The following is an 11,957-nucleotide window of genomic DNA, read 5'->3' on the forward strand; positions in this document are numbered from 1 at the left end:
AAAAAAAAAAAGTTTAACATATGTCAAATTTCAACATAATAATAGTAAGTTCCAGTACAACTTAATAATTAGGAAACATGACACATTCAGCAACGAAATTCCACTTTAATTGCATCACTCATTATATGTCAAGTTTGTTAATGACTCATTATTTCTAATATTATGAGGTGTAGTTTAAAAAAATAAAATAATAAAATAAATAAAAAATAAAATATAAGCAATTACATGAAATCACAAGAAGTAAATATAGAAAAATAAAAGATAAATAATGTACAAAGAAAAATATATTTTAAAATTTCAAAAGAAATTAAAAAGTAAAATAAAATTAAAAAATTAAAATAAAATTAAAAAATTAAAATAATAGAAGTAAAAAGTTATAAAAAAATAAATTAAAATAAAAACAAAAAGGAAAGAAACTAAAAGGCAATCTTGCAATTACATAGTGTAATTACCACCAATTCTCACCTCCCCTTAAATTGGAGAGTATAATTACACACCTCCAATTACACCCAATTTCATGCTGACCAAGTAATTACTTAGCCAAACAAACATGCCAAACTGCGTAATTACACCCAATTACTCCCAAATCCATTTCCAAGGTGGCTTTTCAAACAAGCTCCTAATTTCGTGCTGATCAAGTAATTACTTGGCCAAATAAATACATCAAACTGTATAATTACACCTAAATCCATTTCCAAGATGGCTTCCCAAACAAGTTCTTAGTGGTATTTAATTTTCTTTGATAGTGAAGAATTTTTACACAAATTAGTGCGAACAGGAATTAGTAATTATCGCAACGTGTCCTTCTACGTTCACATAGTAACTTTCTTTCCGCTCACTCCCGCCAGACCCGAGTCCGGAAAAAAGCAACGATTCTCTTGCTTAACAATTCGCCCCCCCTTTCCCATCTTCTCCACTTTATATATCACTGACACTCTTTTCTCCACAACACATCAACTCGAAACCTTTCCCATTTCCTTACAACTCACCAACTTTTACTCCCAAAAAAAGAAAAAAATAATGGCTTGTGGGTTCAACTCAGTTACGGCTCTGTTATGCCTTTTTTCATTCTGGATTTTCACTTTCAGTTTCACGTCAGCAGCACACCAATCGGCCCCTGCTCCAGCAGCAGATTGCAACAACCTGGTACTCAACTTGGCTGACTGTTTGTCTTTCGTAACCAACGGCAGTACGGAGAAGAAACCAGCGGGTTCTTGTTGTTCTGGACTGAAAATGGTGTTGAAAACAGACGCTGAGTGTCTCTGTGAAGGGTTCAAGAACAGTGCTCAGTTGGGTGTTGCTCTTAATGTCACAAAGGCCTTATCTTTGCCTTCCGCTTGCCATGTCTCTGCTCCTTCTGTTACCAATTGTGGTTGTGAGTTACCCCATCTATCTCTTTCTTTCTTAATCACATCACATGCATAATATATTTGTTTTGTTATGGTGATTTCTCACCTGCTCTGTGATTTTTTTTCTGTTAGGTTTCGTAAATGGGCGTGAATGGTAAATGGAAGAGGCAATTTTTGAGTTGCACCTCTTCATCTCACCCTTTCATTCTCTATAAATTTTAGAGGCTTAGCCTCATTTTCTGATATAGAAAAAATTCTGAAATTCTCCCATTTTGCTTTGCGTTATTTTTCAAAAACAAAGTGATTTGCTCGGCCTTATTGCATTCGCTAAAACACTGGGACACTGGGGTTTAAGGTAATAATCCTAAACCTCGGGTACTAGGAGGACATTAAGTTCCTTAACGACACACTGTGAATTTAGAGGGCTCGGATTTAATTTTGTTCTTCCTATGCATTTCTGTTTCTCTTTTACTTTACAAAATTTTCTGGTTTCGAACAAAGATTACCAACAATTTCTTTCCCCATATTCTATCTATCTCCCCGTCTCTCTTTTTCTGTTGTCTGTCAGATTCTGAGAATGTGTTTTATCTAGCATCTGCAGTTGTTTATGGTTCTCATGTTGTACGGAAAAAATCTTTACACATCACTTTTAGAAATCATTATTCTGAGTTATTTTCCCTTATTTGGTTGGACATAAAAATGATATCCATACAATTTATGGTAGCGTTGCATATAAATATACATGTTTTTACGAAATTCTTGCATATTGAAGGTTGACAACAACATTGTCTAATTGTTGATTGAACATTTTATATGAAATAGGAGTCTGGAATATTTGTTAAAGACAACAAGTTATTTTTCAATTTTAGTGGAAAATGAAGAAAATATATACTAAGGGCAGCCCGGTGCACTAAGTTCCCGCTATGCGTGGGATCCGGGGAAGGGCCAGACCACAAGGGTCTATTATACGCACCCTTACCTTGTGTTTCTGCAAGAGACTGTTTTCACAGCTCGAACCCGTGACCTCCTGGTCACATGGCAACAACTTTACCAGTCACGCCAAGGCTCAGGAAATATATACTGTAGTACCAAAATTCAAAGTAACCAAACAATGATTTCATTAAGTAAAATATTTTCCTTATTCTATGCTTCTGGAGAGAGACACATGTATGTTTTCCTCCTATATCTCTTCTGTTATCTTCTATACATTCTAGTTTCTTTTTTTTGGGATTCGGATTTTTGGCGTCTCTGTTGACTAATTGCTTTTAAGAGGCTGTTAACAGCTTTTTGCTTAATGAATAACCAAATCTTAAACTTAAAATTAGAGTAATATTTTCAATTCATTTCTATATTTGAGTTGATATTTTAACTGAATAATTTCCTTTGTGTTTTTACAGTGAGTATTGGCTCTGGAGCTGCACCTGGTATGTACAATTTAACCTTCTTTTCTGATTTTAATTTCACTTCTCTACTTGCATCTGCTTCTTTGGCTAAATAGAAAATTGCAATGTGCTTGAATTAGATTAAATGCCACACTAATTCCTCAATATTTGCGAACACAAGTGAAGAAATAATCTTTTTTATGATACGCTTTATATTTCAGATTCTTAGGGCTTCGCCACTAGATGTATACAGGGCAAGTATTCAATTTATCCAAAATAGATTCTTTTTGTTTTTCAGTGTAGTTTTAAGGTGATATGCGCTAATTTTTCTCTTTTTATGTTCCGAGGGGCTTAAATTTCGTGTGTATACAGTTACATACAAAGCTGATTGGTATGTTAAAATGGACCCAACCCTAAATATTTTCACATTAGTCCATTCAATTGAAGATTGGTTTTGCACTAGTTCATTGGCTAAATTAAAGATTTTTTCTTAGATCTAAATCCGATATCCAATTTTTTTGTTCCATGGTCGGTTTGACAACTTTGGCTTGAAGTTGGAAGTTGATTAATTTGTTTGTTGAAAACACATTGTAGTGAACAAGATACTTGGGATAATACTAAAACTGAAGTTTTAATTAGGGAGTTTTTGTTTAATCTTGTATTAGAATTAGAGGGGAAATTTTGCTTATTTTTCAGGAAGAGTATTCTATATGGATAACTTGAACAAATAGTGTTTTACTGCTTTGTTGTACATGATTTTGATTTAGTCGATCCACCTTCTTCGCAAGGTTTCTTTTTCAATCATTTAATGCACCATGATTAATCAGGATGTTTTGAATGACCCACATTTATATTGCATTCACATATTAGGCTTTGACAGCAGGAATGGGAATGTTTTTCTTGAGGACATAACTAATTGTAATCTTTTGGGATTAATACATGCATAGGTTATAGGATATACGTCTTAGTTCCCATCATGGCATATGATTCCTTTCAACTTTTATTGTTGGGAAGCTTACACAATGAAATGAAAATGTGTTTCTTTACATTTCAAACTTGCTTATCCTGGAAAATGATCTCGCGTTTGGGTTTCAATGATATGACCTTTCAGGAAAGTAGATTCTTAGTTGGTATACATCTGTTCTCTCAACTTGTGATTTCTCCTCTTCCCACTTTTGTTATGTGAACATAACAACAACAACAACATACCCAATATTATCCCATACCGTGGGGGTTGGGGAGGGTAGTGTGTACGCAGACCTTACCCCTAACTTGTGAGGATAGAGAGGCTGTTTCCATAGACCATCGGCTCCGGAAAGCATAATGTTATGTGAACGGAGTATCAATAAATATGTCCTTCTAACCATTTCTAGATACAAGTTATAATGGACTTTAGTTGCCTTTTGTCTCTTCTCAAGGTTGGATCATCTCTTGCCTTCTCACTTGAATTTAGAATGTTTATATCCATAGTGAACTGCTGTACAATTTTGCAACTCAAGAATTAAGAAGAGTCAAATGGATTGTGTTACAATTGAAGTACAATTAAGTTCTACTAGTTTTACCAAGTAGATAAGATTTTTTTTTTTTTTTTTTTAACTTTTTAATGTTTTTTATTGCAGCTCTTTCCCCGACCGCTGTATCACCAAGCGCGACAGCAGGTACACCAAGTACTGCGGCAGGGACCAACGTGGTTGCTCCAGCGCCTGCTCCGGGAAGTTCCGGTTCAGCTTCACTTTGTCAATCTTTTGGGCCGCTGGCTCTGACCATAGGAGCTGCATTTTTCTCTTTATTCTAAGTAACATTTTTCTGTAATGTTTGTGGTAGGGGTGTGCATTCGAATCGGTTTATCGATAAATCGAATCGATTATTTGTTGTCGAAATCGAAATCGAAAAATCGAAACCTTATTGAAACGATAACGATAAGAATATGTACAAATCGATAATCGATAAGTAATTATCGATAAGGATCAAAATCGAATCGATAAATCGAATGCACACCCCTAGACTGTAGACACTTGTTAAATGAGTAATTACCTATTTGTGTAGATTAATATAACATACAGAATGTATATATATTCCGCTACTATTTTGAAAGCTGCTATACAATATTATTTTCCCTAATCTATACCCTTTCCTTTACCCTAAGTCCCTTACTCTATTATTTCCTCTACCACATTTAAGGAATGATCATATTTAAAGATCAAGGGAATGAAGTTCAAATTAATGGAAAACAGAATTAGCCGTGATGATGTGTTTTGTTTTGTTTTTTTAATACCGTTGGAGTGTTGGTGGCATACATTTGATCCCTTACTTTAGTTTTGTTGCATGTGCTTGTTGACACAATTTTTATATTATAAATGGTGTTCGTCTTATTTAGCTTCTTTTTGTCCATATTAGGTAGGCGCGTTTATAGCGATATACTTTTCGTGGAATCCCGCAAATTTTCTTATTGGTGTAATCGATAACCGAATCGATAAGCCCCAAAATCGATAAATCGAAATCGAAAAAATTGAAATCTTATTGAAACGATAACGATAAGCATATGCACAAATCGATAATCGATAAGTAATTATCGATAAGGGTCAAAATCGAATCGATAAATCGAATGCACACCCCTAGTTCGTGGGGTAGATGAGATCTACACAGCAACTCGGGTTGGTTGTAATTGGGCCCCAGATTTCTTCTTTAAACAAGCAAGTCATGCTAGTGGCCTCATTTAGCCATAATTGCATCCAATTATCGCATGAAAACTGAAAGTCAACTTTAATAATAGTATGTTTAGTCTGTTAGAGTAATAGCTTTTCTTTATTTATCTGGATAAAGGGTTTAAATAAAGCTAACATGCTATTTCACTCCGTTTTAGGTAGGTGTTCCATATTGTTTAATAAAAAGGACAATTCAATTCACATGCTTACTACATGTATTTTTCTGGCCTAGAAATTAGAATGAGTTTTTGCAGTTGTATCTCGTTATGATTGCTAATTATATGTGATGAACCAAATCTGATCATAACTGAAAATAAGATGTTAAGTTACTACAGTGAATATAGATGAGGAACTATACATGAGCAAAACTAAAAGTGAAGGATTAAGTTACTTTCTTGGCTGTATATGAGGGACTAAATTCAAGTGGAAAGTTGGGAAAGAAAGTAGTTCCCTCGAAAAAGATTCAATCCAACCACATGTTTTTCTACGATGTCACCTTAGTTAAAGACCCTATTGTTGTATGCACCAATAAGACCATAATCCCCCAGGTTCTAGACCTATGAGTTAACTTTCTCGTATGAGCATTCGATACATTTGTAAATCCCTGGGAGAGTGAAACACTCGATTGAATCTCCCTTTTTTTGTTTTGTTCCAAAGTCCCAAACTTATGGAATCTTATTTATGTAATGAACCAATTAATTAACATACTAACTAAACTAGAAGATATGGTATTGATAATTCAACAACAATACTATGAAGTTTACATGTTTTTAGGTTGCATAACAGATCATTAGAAGTCAAACAAGAAAGCATATTGTGCATTACTCAATCTTCCAACACATTTCTCATGCCCAAGTCAACAAAGCAAAAATACAAGGTAAATTAGTCATGTAGTACTCTCTCTAAAACATTGTATGTGAAAGAAGTACCACCAAAGGAATACATGGAGTTGAAATAAATAAAGAAAGATACATTTAAAAAAAAAAAAATTCTTTTCAATGCCCAGCCAAAAGCAAATTTACAACTCCCACCAAAACCATCATATAGACACCTTGAACTTTCTTAAGTTAAACATGTGATTCTTTGATAGTAACATAGTTCTTTTGTAAGTGTTTTTACTGTATTTGTCAAGATTCAGGGCTCCAATTTTGGGGCAAATGTCATGACAGCATCTGCCACAGTGAGGAAAATGTTGTCTTCTCCAATCATGTCTGGAAAACCAGATGCATGAAGCTTGTCATTCACCAGTGGCCCTGGATTTGCCAGAACAAGCTGTAAACAAATCAAAAGTGTACATAAATATATTAGCCCCTCAAAAAGATTGGTACAAATGTAAAATTTATATACTATTTTTAGCTTACTTGAACTTCTCTTTTCTGGAGGGACTTAAACAAATCCTCTAAGGAATGAATTCCACTTGTATCCATATCAGTAACAGCTGCAAGAGAGCAAGAATCAAGTTACTCAACGAAAACCTCAGGGACAAAGAATTCGAAGAATATAGTTTTTGGAGAATTCCTTACGCGACATTTCAACTATCAAATACTGGATTCTTTGTTGATTAGTTTCTTTCAGCATTTCGTCTTCATCAATTAGCCATCTTAGTATCCTGCAAAAACTTTGATTTTAGTACGAATCCAACTTATATCGTTAAGCTAACGAAGTAGCAATTAGTACCTGTCCCTCATATAGTTGGAGTTGGAAAAGTAAATAGCAGAATCAACTCTCACAATAAGAATTCCAGGGACCCTTGTTGCTTCTGGATATTGCTGTATATTTCTGTATACAGTAGTCCTAGGGATCTTCCCAAGAACAGCAATCCGAGGCCTTGTAACTTGGAGGAGGATTTTGGCAAATGATATAGCAACCTAATAAATGATAATGTTGCCTTAGTATGATGTAATAATCCAAGAAATTAAGATAAAGAAGAATTGTCCAGCTTGTTTACCGCGATCAAGAGGCCTATCTCAACAGAGTCGAAAACCACCCCAAAGAAGGCTCCCATGCAGGCAACAAAATCAAACTTATCAATCTTATATAGGAGTTTCATTGCATCGATATCTATCAACCCGATAACTGCAGATATGATGATGGAAGCCAATATAGCATTCGGCGTGTACTTGAACAATGGTGTGATCAGTTCTAAAGTTAGTAACACGACACATGACATGATAATGTTTGAGACTGCCGTATGGCATCCAGCCATATAGTTGACTGCTGAACGAGAAAAGGATCCTGCGCAACAATTGCAAGTTTATTTGCAATCAATTTTACTGAGAAATTTAGGTAGGAATAAGCATAGACTTGTTTCTCTGTGTTTTTGCACCTACCTGTAGCCACATAGCAGGACGTCATCGAGCCAACTATATTCATTGTTCCTAAAGCTACCATTTCTTTGTTTCCATCCAACTGGTAATCCTTCAATGCTGCAAATGTTCTTCCAATAGCAGCAGCTTCCTATAATTCAACAAGTTTGTACAATAAAAATAAGCTTTTTGATGCCTGGCCAAGAAATTACTATTAATGTGATGCGAAGCATAACTTACAGTTAGTGCTATCAAACCAGAAATTGCACCAATTTTGAATCCTTTGGTTAAATTTTCACCACTGAAATAAATTTGCTTCAGTGATGGTGGATTGATCCCTCGATCGATGTGTCTTACCTTGATGTTATAAAAAGATCAAATGTAAGGCACAAAAGAAAGAAAAAAAGATAAAAATAATATAGCGATAACATAACAACTATGATAATATAAGAACTCACAATTTGGACACCATCCTTTTCAGCATGGAAGATAAACACAAAGAACGTCGAGAGGATAATGGATATCATTGGAGCAATTGCAGGCACCCAAAAGTATTTCTTGTTCTTTTTTCCCTGTTCAACAATAAAAGGCAAAACAAAAAGCATTAATAATTGGCAATCAGATCAACCATGATGGTAACAGAATTAGTTGTACTTATTTTGATTCTTACGATAAACTTGGCGACTAGAAGGAAAGCCAAGAAAGATACACCAATCACAATAGTCTGCCAGTTCCACTGATCCAAAAGAGAATGATAGTTAGCTCTATTAACAAGTTGAAGAAAACAAAAAGGGAATACATTGAGATTTGTCTGACCCCATGATGTGCTGCAGCAAAAACTGATTTCATAACAGAAACAATATCAGTTTCCTTTGTGAATTTCTTTATGCCAAGCAGACCTTTCAGCTGTTGAAGGCTGATAGTAATGGCTGCTCCAGCCATGAAGCCGACTATCGCAGCATGAGACAGAAAGTCAATCAAGAAACCCAACCTAATTAAAGAGAGAAAAAAAGAATACAAGTCAGCTTATTCTAGTGCTAAAATGCCATAGGAAAAAATTGAGATTAGTAACATACATGTTAAAGCATGTACCCTATATGTAATACTATTTCTATATATCCATTTGTATGTAACATCTATTTGGACAGTCAAACAGTTTTCTCTTGCTATGACAGTCAAATGCTTCATATGTATCTTCACTGTCCATGTCGCTCTTTTCAATTATGAACCTTTATAGTACTATTTATGTACCTTTTTTACTATGGCATTTTAGTTGAAACAGAATACAGATTCAACGTCCTAATTTACACCGAAAATTAAAAGGTCTGACACTCATAATCTGAGCCCCTTCAAGGAATAGTAATTGTTGCATATTCAAGGAAGCAGAATATAACCTGAAAAATCCAAGAATGAACTGAGTAATGCCAGCAAAAAATGTAGCAGTGAAAGCAAGGCGCTGATACTCGAGTTTTTGTTTAACAGGATCAAACTCTGCCTGAAGCATGCTTCCAAGCAAGAGCGACACCACAGCAACTGGCCCTATTGCAATATCTCTGGAACTACCCATAAAGGCATAAACCAAGGGTGGCACAAAGCTACTGTCTGTAATAAACAAAATGAAAATTAATCTTTCAACCTGATAGTAAAGGCAAGTAATAAAGAAGGGGAGCACCATTGGGCCAGAGGCAAATCCAGAATTTAAAGTTGGTGGGTGTCAGAGGCAGATCCAGAATTTAAAGGTAGGGGGCGCACATTTGCATTCAACCAGAATTTGCTTTGTATATAGGGTGCCACTACTAATTTTTAAAGACATGTACAAGTAGATATAGAATTTTTACCGAACTTCACGGGTGCACCCCTCATTCTATAATGTAGGTCTGCCTTTGGTGGGCTGCTCTTACTATATTTATATATTTTAGAATATATTGGTGGTGCCAAAAGTAATGAGTTTAGTTGAACCCACATAATCCGTTCTAAATCTGCCTCCCGAGGGTAGGGCTAGAGGCGGATGGAGCTACTATACTATGGTTTCAACTGAATCCAATATTTACAACACATATTATAGATATCTAGTGAAGAACAACCAAAATTTCAACATATATTAAATTGTGAACCCACAATTACAAACACAGCATGGGTTAGTCCGTCAAGTTTAAATTCAGAATCCGCCACTGATTAAGGATGGTAAAAGGGATGGGTTAGTCCGTCAAGTTTAAATTCAGAATCCGCCACTGATTAAGGATGGTAAAAGGGATGGGTTAGTCCGTCAAGTTTAAATTCAGAATCCGCCACTGATTAAGGATGGTAAAAGGGAGAGTGAACTTACATAGCCCATATTTAGGATCCAAATTTGCAAGTTTTGCATAGCCAATATCCTGAAAGGCCAAGTTTAGAAACACTAGTTAATTAACATGGCAACAAAAAAACAAACTCCAAATAATGAATGACCTAGTTGTAATTTACCTGAGGGATACACAAACTGGCTATAGTAAGGCCAGCAATAAGGTCACCTTTAAACTTGGTGAAATTATAAGACCTTCCCCAATCAAGAATGGGAAAAACAGCTTGAATGCCAAGAAGCAATTTCTTTGTCTTAGATTGGTCCTTAAAATGTCGCAAAGGATCATCATGAAAAAATGTTTCCTTAATAGTTTCAGTAATTTCCTTGAGTAAGTTTGGTTTTGGAGGAACTCCAACTTTGTGAACATAAGGCAAGTTGTCTGAATGTCTCCTTGAGGAAGCCACTCTATTTATGTCTGTATCCATTTCCCCAGAATAGTCACTAACACGATGACTCATTCTTTACCTACAAATATACAAACGGAGGATGAATACGTTAACATAAATTTTCATACAAGAAAGGACAAGCAATTAAAATAATATTCTACTTTGGTTTTGTCAACCGTGTGGGACGACAAAAAATTTGAATTGTGCAAAGTAACTTCTAAAGTAGTACCGGCGGTCCAACACAGACTCTAGGGGGTCGATGGAACCAGAGGCGGACCCAGGATTTGAACGTGTACTTTTTTTATTCAATCAAAATCTGCTTTGTATATAGAGTGCACACTATTAGTATATGACTATTTTCTAAAGGCATATACATGTATACATGAAATTTTTGCCAAACTTTACGGATACCAATAACCCCTCTACCTATTGCGTAGGTCCGCCTCTGGATGGAAGCCAATATTTTTGACTTAGCGCATGGGTGATATTAGTAAGTTGTAAACCCATAATTGCAAAAGTGAGAAATGTTGTATCCGCAACCAAGAAATGACAAGCAAATTAAAAACATTGGTTTTGAAATGTATATCTAACTCAATTTATATTTATTTTATCATAGAGATATTTGGCTCGACCTCAAACATTGGTTCGGTCAAATAAGGGCAGATGCAACATAAGACTCCACTGGTTCAACTGGATTTAATATTTTTGACGTAAAATATGGATAAATAATATGTGAAAGATCACTAAAAATTTCATGAAATATCAAGTTCTGAACCCACACAATTATAATAGTGCAATGAGACGGTAGAGAGAATATATATAATTAAAGACCGAAGCTGTCAAGTTTAAATCATGAATCGGCTCTGTTGTTGGATCCACCAAAACTTACCAAGAATGCAAAAAAGTTTTTAAAAGAATATGCATTTATCTAGGAATCAAAACAAGCATGTCTAAAAAATGTACCTAGGGAAGAAGGATGGTGAGGAGTTTAGCAGGAGAGATACTTGAGAAAAGGGAAAAGGGAACTATTGCTTATATAGGTTTATAGAGTTTTCAAAAGTCAACTGTTGTATTGATTCAAGAAGACCTTACCAATGAACTTAGATCGAATTTATTCCAAATACAGAGGGCCGAAAAAAGGGCTGACCCAAGATTTTAAGCATTTAAACAAATGCAAATTTTGATTTATTTAATACACAATGATTGTATGATATATAGGTAATCTAATATAAACTATATCTTGGGTGATTAAACGATAGCAATGGCCTTCCCAGGGTATTGACTTAAATATTGTAGTTATATATAACTACAGCTTCAATGGTATATAATACTCCATTATGTGTTCAAAAAGTCTTCTCTGGCTTGTGACAAGAAGGTTTATTTTACATTCTGGATTGGATAAAGCTAGAGACAACTTCTGTTTGCCACGCCCTATGAATTGTACAGCTATTTTTAGAAGAAAGAAATCAAATGAATTTAAACGATATA

The 11,957-nt window shown here is 35.0% G+C and overlaps 2 protein-coding genes across 3 annotated transcripts; one reads left to right on the plus strand and one right to left on the minus strand.

Moving 5' to 3' along the window:
* Positions 875 to 4,626, plus strand: LOC109229075 (non-specific lipid-transfer protein-like protein At2g13820). 2 transcript variants are annotated; one of them, XM_019394390.1, is made up of 4 exons: positions 875 to 1,375; positions 1,482 to 1,503; positions 2,747 to 2,773; positions 4,351 to 4,626. In XM_019394390.1, exons 1-4 carry the CDS (start codon positions 1,021 to 1,023, stop codon positions 4,541 to 4,543), a joined length of 597 nt encoding a protein of 198 aa, XP_019249935.1. In that variant the 5' UTR covers positions 875 to 1,020; the 3' UTR covers positions 4,544 to 4,626. The 2 variants fall into 2 exon arrangements, with proteins under 2 accessions (XP_019249935.1, XP_019249936.1); XM_019394391.1 differs by lacking the exon at positions 1,482 to 1,503 and having other exon boundaries at positions 880 to 1,375; positions 4,351 to 4,611.
* LOC109229076 (sulfate transporter 1.3-like) lies at positions 6,227 to 11,519 on the minus strand. Its single transcript, XM_019394392.1, has 14 exons — positions 11,433 to 11,519; positions 10,206 to 10,548; positions 10,069 to 10,117; positions 9,137 to 9,344; positions 8,559 to 8,733; positions 8,413 to 8,478; positions 8,201 to 8,314; positions 7,983 to 8,099; positions 7,767 to 7,893; positions 7,385 to 7,671; positions 7,114 to 7,304; positions 6,960 to 7,045; positions 6,798 to 6,874; positions 6,227 to 6,708 (listed from the first exon to the last, which is right to left on the minus strand). Exons 2-14 carry the CDS (start codon positions 10,539 to 10,541, stop codon positions 6,571 to 6,573), a joined length of 1,971 nt encoding a protein of 656 aa, XP_019249937.1. The 5' UTR covers positions 10,542 to 10,548; positions 11,433 to 11,519; the 3' UTR covers positions 6,227 to 6,570.

The sequence above is a fragment of the Nicotiana attenuata genome, chromosome 7 (genome assembly GCF_001879085.1).
Source record: "Nicotiana attenuata strain UT chromosome 7, NIATTr2, whole genome shotgun sequence".
Classification (NCBI taxonomy): domain Eukaryota; kingdom Viridiplantae; phylum Streptophyta; class Magnoliopsida; order Solanales; family Solanaceae; genus Nicotiana; species Nicotiana attenuata.